Source organism: Rosa chinensis, chromosome 2 (genome assembly GCF_002994745.2).
Source record: "Rosa chinensis cultivar Old Blush chromosome 2, RchiOBHm-V2, whole genome shotgun sequence".
In the NCBI taxonomy this organism is placed as follows: Eukaryota; Viridiplantae; Streptophyta; class Magnoliopsida; order Rosales; family Rosaceae; genus Rosa; species Rosa chinensis.
This window is the reverse complement of record NC_037089.1, coordinates 57,785,866-57,806,960: the sequence shown is the minus strand read 5'-3', so window position 1 is coordinate 57,806,960 and position 21,095 is coordinate 57,785,866. Positions and strand designations below refer to the sequence as shown.

The 21,095-nt window shown below is 35.7% G+C and overlaps 1 protein-coding gene across 1 annotated transcript; it reads right to left on the bottom strand.

Moving 5' to 3' along the window:
• Positions 1-1,101: 1,101 nt before the first annotated feature.
• Positions 1,102-3,844, bottom strand: LOC121051131. The gene is made up of 8 exons (XM_040513143.1): positions 3,272-3,844; positions 2,854-3,135; positions 2,477-2,748; positions 2,130-2,303; positions 1,910-2,017; positions 1,739-1,808; positions 1,545-1,643; positions 1,102-1,448 (listed from the first exon to the last, which is right to left on the bottom strand). The coding sequence occupies exons 1-8, from the start codon at positions 3,422-3,424 to the stop codon at positions 1,353-1,355; spliced, it is 1,254 nt and encodes a 417-aa protein (XP_040369077.1). The 5' UTR covers positions 3,425-3,844; the 3' UTR covers positions 1,102-1,352.
• Between the last annotated feature and the right edge of the window lie 17,251 nt (positions 3,845-21,095).

Sequence of the window (21,095 nt, the reverse complement as noted above, 5' to 3'; positions counted from 1 at the left end):
TGTTCTGCTAGGGTGATAAGATTGAAGCTCTAGGGTTTTTTCGATCTGGCAATCACTATGTCACCAAAGCTATCAGACGACAGATATATAATCTGTCGTCTGATTCAGAAAAATTCTGTTGTCTCCTGGCGTGATGTCTCTTAGGCCTTCAGACGACAGATATTACCCGTGATTTATATTTCACTCAAACAACAGAGGCTGCCAATAATCTGTTGTCTGATTATGTCGAGGTATGATGAATTATGACTTTATGTGGTTGAAGTAGTAACGAAACGACATTTATATGTTGTTATACAGAACCCTACACAACATATTTTCATAAAACTCTCTCGTATGTAATTAATTGGGACGACAGAAATCTGTGGTGTGAATACAACAATCTTGACTATTTTCTGTTGTCTGACTCTATTCTTGACGACATATATTTATTATGTTGTATTGTTTCTTTTTGATTAAAACGACATAAATAAGTTGTCTAAATAGACCAAAACTTTTTGGCTGTACTGTTGTCTGACTATGTTTCAGACCACAAAAATATGTCGATGTACAATACTAACAAACAATAGTTTGGAAATTTTCTGTGGTTCTGAGTTTGCTTCAACGACATTGGTTCGTAGGTTTTGTTGTGGTAATTAACTTTGAGCAATGAATTTTGAAGTTTTCTGTTGTCTGATTGTCATAAGGATTATAGGTGGTTTGTTTCTTATGTGGTCTTCAATTGCTTCAGACAACAGATATTTGATAAAATTCTGTTGTTTTATGTTAGGTGCAACATCAGTATCTTTGGTATTTATGTTGTTCGGGTTCTGTTATAACCACATATTTCTGTTGTCTGATGTTTCGTACAACCACAGTTTCTTTGTTATTTATGTTGTCTTAGCTGTTCTATAACCATATCTTTCTGTTGTCTAATGTTTCGTGCAACATCAGTTTGTCCAGGTATTTATGTTGCTTGAGTTATCTTAAAACCATACCTTTCTGTTGTGTGATGTTTAGTGCAACATTGCTTCTTTTAATACTTATGTTGTCTGAGTTGTCTTATAACTATAGCATATATTGTAAAACCTGTGCTAACAGATAGGCACGTACAATAACAACATCTAACTATAACAAGTCAAAAGTCATTTCATTTCAATCAACCAGTAACTACATCAACATTCAACATTTCCATCAATTCATCCTAAAGTTGATAAGCTGTTAGGAGGTTAAAATAATGATCGATAAAAGCAAAAGTCGATCATCTTAGCTAGGCAAAAAAACCCTCCATAATCTAGCTATGCATGCAATGTCAATATGCACAAAATCACAGTCGACCCTAACTATGCATATACCATAGACCCTCTTTGTGTGCACTACATTTGTGGAAACTTCAAAACATGCTTCACCCATTCAGCTCGAACTTCATCAATATCCTGTTCTGTGTAAACAAGATTTGTTCTTCTATCCCACTGCAAAAAAAACATAGTATGATATATCCCTCTGATGAAGATTACATTGAAACCATTAAATAAAGTGTATTATAGCATTGGAAGCTGCTCAAATACCTTAGTAGCAAACTCTAAATTCTTGTCTTCAACTATCTCCTTCATGTAACGCATTATCCAATAACCACAACTCTTCCCACCATTTTGCTCAGGAATACCCTGAAAATAACACAAGGCACTATATCAGAAGCACTACTTACCATGTAAACCTTAAGATGCTAGCTAGGATACTTTATATCCCTCCATCAACTTACAACAAGATTTTTCCATTGGATTAGTTTCCTCCCTTTCCTACTCTTGTTGGCATTGTAGATTTTAATGGAGCTTCAAAATGAATCGCAAAACATCAACATAAGTAAATCATTTATATAATGTGCAAGTAAAACCAAGTTATGATCGACTTATATAGTGGAAAGAAGACGTACTTATCCAAAATTGTTTTCCATTCACCGGTTATGAGGCGCCTCTTTAACGGATCCATGAAGTAAATGATCTCTTCATCGGGATTCACAACAGACAACATCCAATGAGAACTATAACACAAACAAAACTCGTTTTTAGTTAAAGATGTAGATGCTATAAAAAGCAGCTACTTACAAATAATATAACAAAACAAACCCACTATTTGAAATCCAATTTACATACCCAGAGTTATATGACACCAAATAAATCTGGCCAGGCTTCCCATTTTTAAACCGATTAGACAAAGACCGAGCTCGTTCAGTTGGATTTCCACAGCCAAGTGCACCTGTGTGATCAGGGTCAACAAAGGTTACCATGTCAGTCATCTTGGACATCTTCAAAACATCATGCAGGTAGCTACATAGACAATTCAGATTCACAATATTACCACTGATTCACATAAGAAAAATCATAAACAAGTAAAAAACAATATAGCCACCTGCAATATATTAATTACCTCATATACACAAAAACATAATGATTGTTCCAATCAAATGATGAAAAATTGCTACCTAGCTTAATGTATTTACCTCATGTAAAAAACAATACAGCCTCCTGCTAGTTCCAACATGTGTGCCATGGCATAGATGTCACTTCTAAAGACAACAGCTTTCCTTGGATGACCAAAAATTTCAGCATCAAAAGTGGTGTGAATGGTGGCCCCATCCCGCAATTCAGTGTTGGCCCAAATGCACATGGTAGTTACAGCTGCTGGGAGATTCGGAGGTAGGTTTTGCAAGTCTTCATTATCTTCAAACATATCCACTGTGGTCCTCTTTTGATTTTTACGCTTTGGTTTTTTCTATTGTTTCCAAAAATAAGTTACTATATATAAACTGCCATATCACATTATCAATTTAGTTGTCCAAGTGACATCCATATTGAAGTAAAAACAAATTTGAGTTACCTTGGCATCTGCTGCAGGGGCAATGACTAGGTTCTTCGGCCAAGCAACACAAGTCCCAATGGCATCCTTAACTGTCACTATCTCATCTTTTATGGGAAATGGTAGCAAAGCTTCATGAATCAAAGTCCGAATGATAGAGACGCAGACATTTTTCTCTCCCAATGGAACACCATGGATAGTTTGTTGGTTGGTCCCAAAGTCGACATTGATGACTGTTCCAATGGCTACAATATTTTCCACTGAATCAATAGCCAATTTGCACTCGTTCTGACCTAACAAAACCTATACCAGCATATACACATCAAGTTCAAATTTATTTAAGCAAGTATCAATTTTCCTCTTCACCATTCACATAATGAAAGCTATATCAGCATAACATGTCTAATGGAAATTTTATTTAGGCTAGTATGAAATTTACCTCTGCATCCTTTACTCTTGCCTTCGGAACAGAAAAGACATCTCTCGACTCATTTTCCAATATTGTTGGCTTCCCATCAATGGCATGCACAAGTTCCTCTTCAAACACCATGTTCACATCGTCTCTTAAAACCAACTTCTTCTTTGCAGCCATCACTAGCTCAGTTTCCCCATTACAATTTATACCCTTTTCACCCTGCCGGGAACAACTCCCTTGTCCTGAACCAAGTTCAATGACTGGTGTGGCAGATTTGGGTGTATCAACAGGCAACTCCTTCCCGTCTATCTTTGCTTCTATCCTGGCAATCTTCTCACTCCAATAAGCTCTTTCCTCAGCCAACTGTCTATCCTTTTCCTCCTCCCATGCAGCTCTTTCCTTAGCAATTAAGTTATCCCTCTCCTCCTCAAATATTTTCTTCAGCGATGACCTTATAGCCTCTTCTACACTCCTTCTCTGCCGTTTTGGCAAGTGAAAATATGCAGCTGGCTTCACATTCCCACCAACACCTCTAACCCTACCCTTATGCTCGGGGTTTCCCAATGCAATAGTAAGCACATCATCGGACCCAGATGTGGTGATTATTTATACTTAAATCATTATTTATACGTAATTTAGGATCATAACAATTGGTTCCAGCTATTAATCAAACTTGTTAAGATCATGATATATACCTAAACTAAGAGGAAAAGAATCGATCATATACAGATCTCTCAAAATTATTAACACATTTTGCACACCATATATTTTTCAGTTGCATACTTTTCTAGAATTATACATTCGCTGATCTATCAAGATTATTGGTATTTTTTGTTAGCAAGAAGACCATTTTACACAAAGCAAATTAAAAACACTACATGCTCTCACAATTCCTGAATTCATTTTAGATAAAGTAGATTTATGATTTAAGTCACTTATATCTTTTACTTCAGAAAAAGATAAATGTGGAAAGATTGTAGGATAGTGAAGGAATGGATGGATTTCAAAACTTTTTAATTAGTGCGGAATTAGTTTAACCATTAAACTACTAACTAAACATAAAATCCATTCCTTTAACCCATGATCTTGGCTTATTGTGATATGTATATAAACATAGCATGCATAGTAAGGAAGAACAAAGAGGGAGTTTATGTTCTACTCACCCTTGGAGCGTGATTTTAATCCGATCCAAGTGAACCACCAAAGTTCCTCTCCTTGATCTCTCCTTGTGTGTGTTTCCTCCACCTTGAAGCACCTTGGATTAAGAACTCCTTCTTGTACTCCTTCTTGTGCTTATAATCTTCTCTTTGATGTAGTAAGGAAAGCCACAAAAAGATATGGCCTCTAAGGATCTTCACCAAGTGAATCAAGAGATGAAGAAAGATGAAAGAAAAGAAGAAATTATGCAAGTGTTCTTCTTTCCTTTAATTTTGTAATGGACCAAGAAAGAACTCTTTCTCTCTCTCTCTCAAATCTCAAATCTGAAAATAATAGTGTGGAGACACACTTATTCTCTTTGTCCATGCTTTCACTTTTATATAATAGGAAATAACTCCAATTACTAAAAGAAAATATTGACTTTCATAAAGCCAATATTTTGGCTGGTCCATACTTGTTATTGGGCACTAAAAATGTGTCTTGGGCTTTCATTTAAATCTCATTTAGTGAAGCCCAAGTCCACACCAAAAACCCGACAATCGTTTAGGCCCAATAGGTTCGGTTTTACCCGAAAATCCTAATTATGTCCAAATAATAAATCTAATTAATTATTTGGTCATAACCAACTCTTGTTTAATCTTCTTCATATACAATCTCAATGATCCACTTATATGGTGTGCGATCTCTTAGGTTCTAATTAACAAGGCAGTGAAGTTTATAGAAACAATTCTATTTTGTTTACGAATCAAAAACTCCATTTTTGATTCTCCCTTGTTATTAGGATTATAAATGTTTATTAATCCTCGGGGACTTCACAAGTCATGAGTGACGTCTTGCAACATATCATGACTACCCTAGTTAATGTAGAATGACAAAGAACCTATTCAATTGGAATTACAATACAATACGGTCCTTCTCTAACACTATGTTCTAAATCACATCATCGGGGTATGGAATTGATATGTCAATCCCCTAATGTGATTTTCATTCTTATGTGATTCTTAGAATGTGATTAGAAACTCCTTTTTAATCTCATTCAATGCTTTGGCCAAAGACTCATTGAATCACATCTTTGAACATACACCTTATTTACTTAAGGATAGAGATTCCTTATTGTACACTCACATGTCTCCATGACCGAATTGATTATACCAATGAATGCATCTATTATATCCATTAAGGGACACAATATTATTGCATCATCAAGAAATAATCAATTCACTCATAAGACAACTATGGTGTCTCAGGTCAAAGGACTAATTTGTATTATTGCAATTTAGAGTTCAAGTTTGACATGTAAGTAAGACTCCATACAAGAACTCTAATGATCGCGTTCAGTGTACTCTTTAAATTAAGAGCACCCACATACTTGTATTAGTGTCTCCACACAAATGACAAGAGACATATCATCCTCCATATTGAGCATACATAGTATGTGCTAGTCTTTCCGGATTATCAATGTCCAAGTGATAATCCTATGACTAGGAACCTTTTAGGATAAGAGTGTAAAAGAGTAAAGGTCTCACACATCTAACTCTTTAGATTACTTTCTCTTTAACTCATATTCCTTGGACCTTGTTCAATCAAATATCAAATATAAGCAATGAACAATAAACTTGCCCTTTTGATTAATAATAATTACAATAATAATTACATCAAAATGATTGTTTTAGGACACAATTCCTTCAATCTCCCACTTGTACTAAACCCAATCAGCCATGAAACGTACACCCATCTTCTCAAGATGTTGTTCTAGCTTTGCTTGTGATAAAGGCTTAGTGAATGGATCCGATATGTTATCAACAGATGCTACTTTGAGAATGTTAATGTCTCCACGATTAACAATCTCCCTTATGATATGGAAGCGTCTTTCGATGTGTTTGGATTTTTGATGAGACCTTGGTTCCTTGGCTTGAGCAATTGCCCCATTGTTGTCACAGTAAAGTGGAATCGGTGACTCAATGGTAGGAACAACATCAAGTTCAGTGATGAACTTTTTCATCCAAACTGCTTCCTTTGCAGCCTCTGATGCTGCAATGTATTCTGCCTCAGTAGTGGAATCTGCAGTAACGCTTTGTTTGCAGCTTCTCCAATTTACTGCACCTCCATTCAAGGTGAAGACAAACCCTGATGTGGATTTTCTGTCATTCACATCAGATTGAAAATCTGAGTCTGTGTATGCTTCCACTTGCAACTCTGATTGCAAATCACCACCTCCATAAACGAGGAATAAATCTTTAGTCCTTCTCAAGTACTTAAGGATATTCTTAACAGCATTCCAGTGTTCTAAACCTGGATTGGACTGATATCGACTGGTTATGCTTACGCCATAACTGATATCAGGTCTTGTGCATAGCATCGCATACATGAGGCTCCCTATTGCAGATGCATATGGGATCTTGCTCATCTTTTGCACTTCCTCAATCGTTTGTGGGCACATTTTCTTAGAAAGGTGAATGCCATGTCTGACAGGCAGAAAACCCTTCTTAGATTGTTCCATGTGAAATCTATTCAGCACTTTGTCTATGTACAAGGATTGAGATAATCCAATTAATCTCCTTGATCTATCTCTGTAGATTTTTATTCCTAGTACATAGGCAGCTTCTCCAAGATCCTTCATAAGGAAGGTCTTGGACAACCAAACTTTAATTGAAGATAACATTCCTACATCATTCCCAAATAGTAGGATGTCATCTACATAAAGTACAAGGAACACAACAACACTCCCACTGACCTTCTTGTAAACACAAGGTTCATCCATGTTTTGTGTGAAACCAAAAGATTTGACTGCATCATCAAAACGGATGTTCCAACTCCTTGAAGCTTGCTTGAGTCCATAGATGGACCTATGAAGCTTACACACTTTATGAATGTCATCTTTAGACGTAAAGCCTTCAGGTTGATCCATATAAAGGTCTTCCTCAAGGTTGCCATTCAGAAAGGCAGTCTTTACGTCCATTTGCCATATCTCATAATCATAGTGAGCAGCTATAGCAAATAATATCCGAATAGATTTAACCATGGCAACAGGAGAGAACGTATCTTCATAGTCAATGCCCTCTCTTTGCTTATAGCCCTTTGCCACCAACCTTGCTTTGTAGGTTTCTATTTTACCATCTGAACCTATCTTTTTCTTGAAGACCCATTTGTTTCCAATTGGTCTAATACCAGGTGGAGGGTCAACGAGAGTCCAGACTTGATTGGTATACATAGAGTCAATCTCGGATTCCATGGCTTCTTGCCATTGCTTTGAGTCAACATTTGACATTGCTTCATTATAACTAGAAGGATCATACAGGTTTTCATTGTCACCAAGGAGATTTAACTCCCCAAGGCTTTCATGACACAAACCATACCTCTTGGGAGGTATCCGGATCCTACTAGAAATTCTTGGAGTTTGTGTTATAGTTGGTTCAGGAAGTTGTTCAATGGGAAATGGAGTGTTAGTTTGTGGCTTGTTGGATACTTCCTTGAGTTCTACCATTTGCTCAACATTTCCATCAAGGACGTAGTCCCTTTCAAGGAAAGTGGCATTCCTGCTAACAAACACCTTTTGTTCTTCAGGTTGATAGAAATAATATCCTAAACTATCTTTAGGATATCCCACAAATAAACACTTGCTTGATCTAGCTTCAAGCTTGCCTGCTTCTAGTCTTTTGACATAAGCTGGACAACCCCAAATCTTAATATGATTGAGACTTGGTTTCTTCCCATGCCACATCTCATATGGTGTAAGAGGGACGGACTTGGAAGGCACTTTATTCAACAAATAAATTGCTGTTTGAAGTGCATATCCCCAAAAGGATATAGGTAAATCAGTATAGCTCATCATGGAACGAACCATGTCTAACAAAGTTCGATTTCTCCTTTCAGAGACACCATTGAGTTGTGGTGTTCCAGGAGGAGCTAATGAAGAAACAATGCCTTCTTGTTTGAGATAATCAATAAACTCATTGCTTAAGTATTCGCCTCCTCGATCAGATCTTAGAGCCTTAATACTTCTGTCGGTTTGTTTCTCAACTTCATTCTTAAATTCTTTGAACTTTTCAAAGGCTTCAGATTTGTTCTTCATAAGGTATAAATAACCAAACCGAGAATAATCATCGGTAAAGGTTATGAAGTATGAGAATCCACCTCTACTAATAGTGGACATGGGACCACATACATCGGTATGTATTAGGCCTAGGAGTTCTTTAACTCTTGTTCTTTGTCCACCATAATGTGACTTGGTCATTTTTCCTTTTAGACAAGACTCACAAGTAGGCATAGGATCAGATCCTAATGACTCTAAGTATCCATTTTTGGATAATTTGTGAATTCTATCTTGGCTAATATGACCAAGTTTAAGGTGCCACATCTTAATGGGGTTAACCGTTTCTCGAGATCTCTTAGATCCCAAAGCATTTTCCTTCATACAGTTAATACTACCATCTAAAGCTAGATGAAAGAGACCATCAATAATATTAGCATGACATATCATGCGTTCATTAATAGATACAAAACCACTTAGTTTATCAAAAACTACTCTATAACCATCCTTCAAAAGCATGGAGATGGAGATAAGGTTCTTTATACATATAGGAAGATAAAGACAATTATTTAACTCCAATGTATCTCCTGATGGTAACTTCAAAATATAAGTCCCTACGGCTTTGGCTTCAACTCTTGTGCCATTTCCTACACGTAGGGTGATTTCTCCAGCTTTAAGCTTCCTTGCTCCCACTAGGTCCTGCAACGAAGTGCAAACATGGTGGGATGCACCTGAATCAATTATCCAAGTGGAAGTATTATTAACTGTAAATATTGATTCAATCACATTGATCATACCTTCCGTTGAAGACTTGTTCTTCAAGGATGCAAGATAAGCTTTGCAATTCCTCTTCCAGTGCCCATCTTTGTTGCAAAAGAAACAAATACCTTTTGGTTCCTTTTGTTCCTTCTTCTTCTTCTTTTGGACTGCTCCCTTAGGCTTTATCACTTGTTTCTTCTTCCCTTTGCCTTTGGACTTACTGGATGAAGAAGAAGCGATAATGGCCGCACTCCCACTCTCTTTCTTGATTTGTTTCTCAGCTGTTACCAGCATATTGAGAAGATCAGAAAGAGTATGATCCATTTGTTGCATATTATAGTTCATTATGAACTGAGAAAATGAATCATCTAGGGAGGAAAGAAGAAGATCTTGAGCTAGCTCCGCATCAAGTGCAAATCCAAGGTCTTGAATTTGCTCAATAAGGCCTATCATTTTTAGACCATGTTGATGAACAGGTGCACCCCTCACATGCTTTGTCTTAACAAGCTCATTGACTACTGTGAAGCGCACATTTCTATTTCTCTCACCAAACAATTCAGTGAGATGAAGTAACATAGAACTGGCGCTATCCATATTCTCATGTTGCTTCTGAAGTTGTGAGTTCATGGATGCAAGCATAACACATTTAGCTTGAGTGTCATCATCCTTATGCTTTTGATAAGCAACACGTTGCTCATCGGTTGCATCTTGAGCCAAAAGAGTGTGAGGGGGTGCATTTTGTAAGACATAAGCGATCTTATCGAATGTCAATACAATTTTCAAATTGCGGAGCCAGTCATTGAAGTTTGGGCCCTCAAGACGATTTTCATTGAGAATTTTGGTGATAGGGTGTCCTGACATATTGCAATCTACATAACATAAAATAAAATAAATCAGATTTATTTTTAAAACCAAGTGACTCGGGTCTTAAGAATCAAATGGCACCCTCTCACTATTTTATCAAATTCCAAATCCCTCAAAGGAATTCGAGAGTATAAATTAAAACTCTTAGTGAGTATGGAAGACTCATTTTCATTAAGCCAACCGCATCATAATAGAACTATAAGTCAACTTAATTTCCATGAGAGGATACTCTTATCCAATCACATCAAATGTGAATATCCATAACTTTGGCCTCTAAAGTAATTAAGTCTCACCATAATAGGATATTGATAAATTACTCTAGTTAAGCTATACCCAACATCTCATGTAAGTATAGAGATCAAAAATTAAATCTCATCATAATAGAATATTGACCAAGATTTGTCCCTACCTTACAACATCAAATGTTGAATAACCTCTCTTTAATGCTCCTAGCAAGAAATACCTCCGTTCGGAATGATATTCACATGCAAGAATATCTACTAGGAGATTACAATGTTGGAAGGCCACAAAGAAGCATTCATAATGTCTTCTTCGTTTTTCAACTTAATATCACTTTGAGGGAATTTTAAGGTCTCATCTTTAATAATCTCATTAATAACAATCACATTGCATTTGCTTTGATCCTAATGCAATCACATATTCATTATACTTGATCTATAATAAAATACTCCCACTATTTGTTTTCAGAAAACAATTTGATTTCATCAAAAACATTTTTCAAATGGAATCATGGGAAATATAAAATTACTTGATCAAGTGCAATGGACATGCAATTATAATAGGTCACATAGGATGATTATGGACTTGTTGTTTGATCCAACATGAGCCAACATGTTGGATCAAGGTCATGTTTGGGTGGTTGATTTTAATTACGCGTAACGATTACGAAAATTAAATAACTAAGCTAAGCTATTACACTTTGCACTTGAACTTCTTTCAAGGCTAGATGACTTCAAACTTCTTCTTTGGATCATCCTCATGTGCATCCATCTTCGATTACAAGAGTGGATAAGGGGCATACAAGCTCCCATTTAAATTTAATCAAACTTGAATAAATTAAATAAGCTACTTAGTTACACAACCAAATGAATTAACTACTTTAATTACATAACCCAAATGAATTAACTACTTTAATTACATAACCACATTCATTCAAAATGAATAGTCGGCCAATCACATGCTCAATTATATTTGGCCATAGTCCATAATCATCCTTTAATTAACCAAGATTAATAAGGTTAATTAAACAAGCATAATTAACTCCATCAAAATAAGTTAACTACTAAATTACTTTAATTTAATGTAAGTAAATTAGTTGAGTGATTTAGGGGATGATGTCTTACATCATGCATCACTAACTTTTGGTGAGTAATTTAGGGGATGATGTCTCACATCACTTTTGATGAGTGATTTAGGGGATGATGTTTTACATCATGCATCACCAACTTTTGGTGAGTGATTTAGGGGATGATGTTTTACATCATGATTCACCAACTTTTGGTGAGTAATTTAGGGAGACATGTCTCTTATCTTATTCCAACTTTTGGTGGGTAATTTAGAGAAACTAATAGTAAAGATGACTAACTCTACCAACCTTTTGGTGAGGGAATCATGGAAATGATTTTATGTCATCACTAACTATTGGATAAATTTCAATTCATGAATTTATGGATCAAAAGTGAGAGCAAACACCATGAAAAATTAGCTAGTTCATAACTAGTTTAGACATGTTCCAAAGCTGGAAATAAAATTCCAGTTTTGTGTTCTTCCATTGAACATTTGTTTACTTCATCTTTGAAGCCAAAAATCATGCATACCCTAAGGCATATATAATCTAATATGTTTCTAAGATTAACACCTTAATTAAGAAACATATAGAATCCCTTAATACATATCTCATATGCATCAAAGTTTCATAAAACTTAAACCACTTCTTACATGTAATTTCCAGAAAACTTTTTCTAGCTATCATAAAATCTACCTTACATCACATGCTTCATAACTTTTATGACAAAGCAAATTTTATGATCTAAATTACATATTACTCAAAGCTTAAGAAAATCACATCAACCAAAATACTTAGCCATGTTTATAACATACCAAAATTAAGCCAATGGCTCTGATACCAATTGAAGGAATGGATGGATTTCAAAACTTTTTAATTAGTGCGGAATTAGTTTAACCATTAAACTACTAACTAAACATAAAATCCATTCCTTTAACCCATGATCTTGGCTTATTGTGATATGTATATAAACATAGCATGCATAGTAAGGAAGAACAAAGAGGGAGTTTATGTTCTACTCACCCTTGGAGCGTGATTTTAATCCGATCCAAGTGAACCACCAAAGTTCCTCTCCTTGATCTCTCCTTGTGTGTGTTTCCTCCACCTTGAAGCACCTTGGATTAAGAACTCCTTCTTGTACTCCTTCTTGTGCTTGTAATCTTCTCTTTGATGTAGTAAGGAAAGCCACAAAAAGATATGGCCTCTAAGGATCTTCACCAAGTGAATCAAGAGATGAAGAAAGATGAAAGAAAAGAAGAAATTATGCAAGTGTTCTTCTTTCCTTTAATTTTGTAATGGACCAAGAAAGAACTCTTTCTCTCTCTCTCTCAAATCTCAAATCTGAAAATAATAGTGTGGAGACACACTTATTCTCTTTGTCCATGCTTTCACTTTTATATAATAGGAAATAACTCCAATTACTAAAAGAAAATATTGACTTTCATAAAGCCAATATTTTGGCTGGTCCATACTTGTTATTGGGCACTAAAAATGTGTCTTGGGCTTTCATTTAAATCTCATTTAGTGAAGCCCAAGTCCACACCAAAAACCCGACAATCGTTTAGGCCCAATAGGTTCGGTTTTACCCGAAAATCCTAATTATGTCCAAATAATAAATCTAATTAATTATTTGGTCATAACCAACTCTTGTTTAATCTTCTTCATATACAATCTCAATGATCCACTTATATGGTGTGCGATCTCTTAGGTTCTAATTAACAAGGCAGTGAAGTTTATAGAAACAATTCTATTTTGTTTACGAATCAAAAACTCCATTTTTGATTCTCCCTTGTTATTAGGATTATAAATGTTTATTAATCCTCGGGGACTTCACAAGTCATGAGTGACGTCTTGCAACATATCATGACTACCCTAGTTAATGTAGAATGACAAAGAACCTATTCAATTGGAATTACAATACAATACGGTCCTTCTCTAACACTATGTTCTAAATCACATCATCGGGGTATGGAATTGATATGTCAATCCCTAATGTGATTTTCATTCTTATGTGATTCTTAGAATGTGATTAGAAACTCCTTTTTAATCTCATTCAATGCTTTGGCCAAAGACTCATTGAATCACATCTTTGAACATACACCTTATTTACTTAAGGATAGAGATTCCTTATTGTACACTCACATGTCTCCATGACCGAATTGATTATACCAATGAATGCATCTATTATATCCATTAAGGGACACAATATTATTGCATCATCAAGAAATAATCAATTCACTCATAAGACAACTATGGTGTCTCAGGTCAAAGGACTAATTTGTATTATTGCAATTTAGAGTTCAAGTTTGACATGTAAGTAAGACTCCATACAAGAACTCTAATGATCGCGTTCAGTGTACTCTTTAAATTAAGAGCACCCACATACTTGTATTAGTGTCTCCACACAAATGACAAGAGACATATCATCCTCCATATTGAGCATACATAGTATGTGCTAGTCTTTCCGGATTATCAATGTCCAAGTGATAATCCTATGACTAGGAACCTTTTAGGATAAGAGTGTAAAAGAGTAAAGGTCTCACACATCTAACTCTTTAGATTACTTTCTCTTTAACTCATATTCCTTGGACCTTGTTCAATCAAATATCAAATATAAGCAATGAACAATAAACTTGCCCTTTTGATTAATAATAATTACAATAATAATTACATCAAAATGATTGTTTTAGGACACAATTCCTTCAATCTCCCACTTGTACTAAACCCAATCAGCCATGAAACGTACACCCATCTTCTCAAGATGTTGTTCTAGCTTTGCTTGTGATAAAGGCTTAGTGAATGGATCCGATATGTTATCAACAGATGCTACTTTGAGAATGTTAATGTCTCCACGATTAACAATCTCCCTTATGATATGGAAGCGTCTTTCGATGTGTTTGGATTTTTGATGAGACCTTGGTTCCTTGGCTTGAGCAATTGCCCCATTGTTGTCACAGTAAAGTGGAATCGGTGACTCAATGGTAGGAACAACATCAAGTTCAGTGATGAACTTTTTCATCCAAACTGCTTCCTTTGCAGCCTCTGATGCTGCAATGTATTCTGCCTCAGTAGTGGAATCTGCAGTAACGCTTTGTTTGCAGCTTCTCCAATTTACTGCACCTCCATTCAAGGTGAAGACAAACCCTGATGTGGATTTTCTGTCATTCACATCAGATTGAAAATCTGAGTCTGTGTATGCTTCCACTTGCAACTCTGATTGCAAATCACCACCTCCATAAACGAGGAATAAATCTTTAGTCCTTCTCAAGTACTTAAGGATATTCTTAACAGCATTCCAGTGTTCTAAACCTGGATTGGACTGATATCGACTGGTTATGCTTACGCCATAACTGATATCAGGTCTTGTGCATAGCATCGCATACATGAGGCTCCCTATTGCAGATGCATATGGGATCTTGCTCATCTTTTGCACTTCCTCAATCGTTTGTGGGCACATTTTCTTAGAAAGGTGAATGCCATGTCTGACAGGCAGAAAACCCTTCTTAGATTGTTCCATGTGAAATCTATTCAGCACTTTGTCTATGTACAAGGATTGAGATAATCCAATTAATCTCCTTGATCTATCTCTGTAGATTTTTATTCCTAGTACATAGGCAGCTTCTCCAAGATCCTTCATAAGGAAGGTCTTGGACAACCAAACTTTAATTGAAGATAACATTCCTACATCATTCCCAAATAGTAGGATGTCATCTACATAAAGTACAAGGAACACAACAACACTCCCACTGACCTTCTTGTAAACACAAGGTTCATCCATGTTTTGTGTGAAACCAAAAGATTTGACTGCATCATCAAAACGGATGTTCCAACTCCTTGAAGCTTGCTTGAGTCCATAGATGGACCTATGAAGCCATGAATGTCATCTTTAGACGTAAAGCCTTCAGGTTGATCCATATAAAGGTCTTCCTCAAGGTTGCCATTCAGAAAGGCAGTCTTTACGTCCATTTGCCATATCTCATAATCATAGTGAGCAGCTATAGCAAATAATATCCGAATAGATTTAACCATGGCAACAGGAGAGAACGTATCTTCATAGTCAATGCCCTCTCTTTGCTTATAGCCCTTTGCCACCAACCTTGCTTTGTAGGTTTCTATTTTACCATCTGAACCTATCTTTTTCTTGAAGACCCATTTGTTTCCAATTGGTCTAATACCAGGTGGAGGGTCAACGAGAGTCCAGACTTGATTGGTATACATAGAGTCAATCTCGGATTCCATGGCTTCTTGCCATTGCTTTGAGTCAACATTTGACATTGCTTCATTATAACTAGAAGGATCATACAGGTTTTCATTGTCACCAAGGAGATTTAACTCCCCAAGGCTTTCATGACACAAACCATACCTCTTGGGAGGTATCCGGATCCTACTAGAAATTCTTGGAGTTTGTGTTATAGTTGGTTCAGGAAGTTGTTCAATGGGAAATGGAGTGTTAGTTTGTGGCTTGTTGGACACTTCCTTGAGTTCTACCATTTGCTCAACATTTCCATCAAGGACGTAGTCCCTTTCAAGGAAAGTGGCATTCCTGCTAACAAACACCTTTTGTTCTTCAGGTTGATAGAAATAATATCCTAAACTATCTTTAGGATATCCCACAAATAAACACTTGCTTGATCTAGCTTCAAGCTTGCCTGCTTCTAGTCTTTTGACATAAGCTGGACAACCCCAAATCTTAATATGATTGAGACTTGGTTTCTTCCCATGCCACATCTCATATGGTGTAAGAGGGACGGACTTGGAAGGCACTTTATTCAACAAATAAATTGCTGTTTGAAGTGCATATCCCCAAAAGGATATAGGTAAATCAGTATAGCTCATCATGGAACGAACCATGTCTAACAAAGTTCGATTTCTCCTTTCAGAGACACCATTGAGTTGTGGTGTTCCAGGAGGAGCTAATGAAGAAACAATGCCTTCTTGTTTGAGATAATCAATAAACTCATTGCTTAAGTATTCGCCTCCTCGATCAGATCTTAGAGCCTTAATACTTCTGTCGGTTTGTTTCTCAACTTCATTCTTAAATTCTTTGAACTTTTCAAAGGCTTCAGATTTGTTCTTCATAAGGTATAAATAACCAAACCGAGAATAATCATCGGTAAAGGTTATGAAGTATGAGAATCCACCTCTACTAATAGTGGACATGGGACCACATACATCGGTATGTATTAGGCCTAGGAGTTCTTTAACTCTTGTTCTTTGTCCACCATAATGTGACTTGGTCATTTTTCCTTTTAGACAAGACTCACAAGTAGGCATAGGATCAGATCCTAATGACTCTAAGTATCCATTTTTGGATAATTTGTGAATTCTATCTTGGCTAATATGACCAAGTTTAAGGTGCCACATCTTAATGGGGTTAACCGTTTCTCGAGATCTCTTAGATCCCAAAGCATTTTCCTTCATACAGTTAATACTACCATCTAAAGCTAGATGAAAGAGACCATCAATAATATTAGCATGACATATCATGCGTTCATTAATAGATACAAAACCACTTAGTTTATCAAAAACTACTCTATAACCATCCTTCAAAAGCATGGAGATGGAGATAAGGTTCTTTATACATATAGGAAGATAAAGACAATTATTTAACTCCAATGTATCTCCTGATGGTAACTTCAAAATATAAGTCCCTACGGCTTTGGCTTCAACTCTTGTGCCATTTCCTACACGTAGGGTGATTTCTCCAGCTTTAAGCTTCCTTGCTCCCACTAGGTCCTGCAACGAAGTGCAAACATGGTGGGATGCACCTGAATCAATTATCCAAGTGGAAGTATTATTAACTGTAAATATTGATTCAATCACATTGATCATACCTTCCGTTGAAGACTTGTTCTTCAAGGATGCAAGATAAGCTTTGCAATTCCTCTTCCAGTGCCCATCTTTGTTGCAAAAGAAACAAATACCTTTTGGTTCCTTTTGTTCCTTCTTCTTCTTCTTTTGGACTGCTCCCTTAGGCTTTATCACTTGTTTCTTCTTCCCTTTGCCTTTGGACTTACTGGATGAAGAAGAAGCGATAATGGCCGCACTCCCACTCTCTTTCTTGATTTGTTTCTCAGCTGTTACCAGCATATTGAGAAGATCAGAAAGAGTATGATCCATTTGTTGCATATTATAGTTCATTATGAACTGAGAAAATGAATCATCTAGGGAGGAAAGAAGAAGATCTTGAGCTAGCTCCGCATCAAGTGCAAATCCAAGGTCTTGAATTTGCTCAATAAGGCCTATCATTTTTAGACCATGTTGATGAACAGGTGCACCCCTCACATGCTTTGTCTTAACAAGCTCATTGACTACTGTGAAGCGCACATTTCTATTTCTCTCACCAAACAATTCAGTGAGATGAAGTAACATAGAACTGGCGCTATCCATATTCTCATGTTGCTTCTGAAGTTGTGAGTTCATGGATGCAAGCATAACACATTTAGCTTGAGTGTCATCATCCTTATGCTTTTGATAAGCAACACGTTGCTCATCGGTTGCATCTTGAGCCAAAAGAGTGTGAGGGGGTGCATTTTGTAAGACATAAGCGATCTTATCGAATGTCAATACAATTTTCAAATTGCGGAGCCAGTCATTGAAGTTTGGGCCCTCAAGACGATTTTCATTGAGAATTTTGGTGATAGGGTGTCCTGACATATTGCAATCTACATAACATAAAATAAAATAAATCAGATTTATTTTTAAAACCAAGTGACTCGGGTCTTAAGAATCAAATGGCACCCTCTCACTATTTTATCAAATTCCAAATCCCTCAAAGGAATTCGAGAGTATAAATTAAAACTCTTAGTGAGTATGGAAGACTCATTTTCATTAAGCCAATCGCATCATAATAGAACTATAAGTCAACTTAATTTCCATGAGAGGATACTCTTATCCAATCACATCAAATGTGAATATCCATAACTTTGGCCTCTAAAGTAATTAAGTCTCACCATAATAGGATATTGATAAATTACTCTAGTTAAGCTATACCCAACATCTCATGTAAGTATAGAGATCAAAAATTAAATCTCATCATAATAGAATATTGACCAAGATTTGTCCCTACCTTACAACATCAAATGTTGAATAACCTCTCTTTAATGCTCCTAGCAAGAAATACCTCCGTTCGGAATGATATTCACATGCAAGAATATCTACTAGGAGATTACAATGTTGGAAGGCCACAAAGAAGCATTCATAATGTCTTCTTCGTTTTTCAACTTAATATCACTTTGAGGGAATTTTAAGGTCTCATCTTTAATAATCTCATTAATAACAATCACATTGCATTTGCTTTGATCCTAATGCAATCACATATTCATTATACTTGATCTATAATAAAATACTCCCACTATTTGTTTTCAGAAAACAATTTGATTTCATCAAAAACATTTTTCAAATGGAATCATGGGAAATATAAAATTACTTGATCAAGTGCAATGGACATGCAATTATAATAGGTCACATAGGATGATTATGGACTTGTTGTTTGATCCAACATGAGCCAACATGTTGGATCAAGGTCATGTTTGGGTGGTTGATTTTAATTACGCGTAACGATTACGAAAATTAAATAACTAAGCTAAGCTATTACACTTTGCACTTGAACTTCTTTCAAGGCTAGATGACTTCAAACTTCTTCTTTGGATCATCCTCATGTGCATCCATCTTCGATTACAAGAGTGGATAAGGGGCATACAAGCTCCCATTTAAATTTAATCAAACTTGAATAAATTAAATAAGCTACTTAGTTACACAACCAAATGAATTAACTACTTTAATTACATAACCCAAATGAATTAACTACTTTAATTACATAACCACATTCATTCAAAATGAATAGTCGGCCAATCACATGCTCAATTATATTTGGCCATAGTCCATAATCATCCTTTAATTAACCAAGATTAATAAGGTTAATTAAACAAGCATAATTAACTCCATCAAAATAAGTTAACTACTAAATTACTTTAATTTAATGTAAGTAAATTAGTTGAGTGATTTAGGGGATGATGTCTTACATCATGCATCACTAACTTTTGGTGAGTAATTTAGGGGATGATGTCTCACATCACTTTTGATGAGTGATTTAGGGGATGATGTTTTACATCATGCATCACCAACTTTTGGTGAGTGATTTAGGGGATGATGTTTTACATCATGATTCACCAACTTTTGGTGAGTAATTTAGGGAGACATGTCTCTTATCTTATTCCAACTTTTGGTGGGTAATTTAGAGAAACTAATAGTAAAGATGACTAACTCTACCAACCTTTTGGTGAGGGAATCATGGAAATGATTTTATGTCATCACTAACTATTGGATAAATTTCAATTCATGAATTTATGGATCAAAAGTGAGAGCAAACACCATGAAAAATTAGCTAGTTCATAACTAGTTTAGACATGTTCCAAAGCTGGAAATAAAATTCCAGTTTTGTGTTCTTCCATTGAACATTTGTTTACTTCATCTTTGAAGCCAAAAATCATGCATACCCTAAGGCATATATAATCTAATATGTTTCTAAGATTAACACCTTAATTAAGAAACATATAGAATCCCTTAATACATATCTCATATGCATCAAAGTTTCATAAAACTTAAACCACTTCTTACATGTAATTTCCAGAAAACTTTTTCTAGCTATCATAAAATCTACCTTACATCACATGCTTCATAACTTTTATGACAAAGCAAATTTTATGATCTAAATTACATATTACTCAAAGCTTAAGAAAATCACATCAACCAAAATACTTAGCCATGTTTATAACATACCAAAATTAAGCCAATGGCTCTGATACCAATTGAAGGAATGGATGGATTTCAAAACTTTTTAATTAGTGCGGAATTAGTTTAACCATTAAACTACTAACTAAACATAAAATCCATTCCTTTAACCCATGATCTTGGCTTATTGTGATATGTATATAAACATAGCATGCATAGTAAGGAAGAACAAAGAGGGAGTTTATGTTCTACTCACCCTTGGAGCGTGATTTTAATCCGATCCAAGTGAACCACCAAAGTTCCTCTCCTTGATCTCTCCTTGTGTGTGTTTCCTCCACCTTGAAGCACCTTGGATTAAGAACTCCTTCTTGTACTCCTTCTTGTGCTTGTAATCTTCTCTTTGATGTAGTAAGGAAAGCCACAAAAAGATATGGCCTCTAAGGATCTTCACCAAGTGAATCAAGAGATGAAGAAAGATGAAAGAAAAGAAGAAATTATGCAAGTGTTCTTCTTTCCTTTAATTTTGTAATGGACCAAGAAAGAACTCTTTCTCTCTCTCTCTCAAATCTCAAATCTGAAAATAATAGTGTGGAGACACACTTATTCTCTTTGTCCATGCTTTCACTTTTATATAATAGGAAATAACTCCAATTACTAAAAGAAAATATTGACTTTCATAAAGCCAATATTTTGGCTGGTCCATACTTGTTATTGGGCACTAAAAATGTGTCTTGGGCTTTCATTTAAATCTCATTTAGTGAAGCCCAAGTCCACACCAAAAACCCGACAATCGTTTAGGCCCAATAGGTTCGGTTTTACCCGAAAATCCTAATTATGTCCAAATAATAAATCTAATTAATTATTTGGTCATAACCAACTCTTGTTTAATCTTCTTCATATACAATCTCAATGATCCACTTATATGGTGTGCGATCTCTTAGGTTCTAATTAACAAGGCAGTGAAGTTTATAGAAACAATTCTATTTTGTTTACGAATC

What these genes read in the sequence shown, in the direction of transcription:
- LOC121051131 (XM_040513143.1), bottom strand. Translation starts at nt 3,424, where the DNA reads ATGGCTGCAAAGAAGAAGTTGGTTTTAAGAGACGATGTGAACATGGTG. An exon ending in TTGGTGTCATATAACTCTGG is followed by an intron (nt 2,018 to 2,129) that starts GTATGTAAATTG and finishes TTTGTGTTATAG; the next exon opens with TTCTCATTGGATGTTGTCTG. An exon ending in TCCAATGGAAAAATCTTGTT is followed by an intron (nt 1,644 to 1,738) that starts GTAAGTTGATGG and finishes TGTTATTTTCAG; the next exon opens with GGTATTCCTGAGCAAAATGG.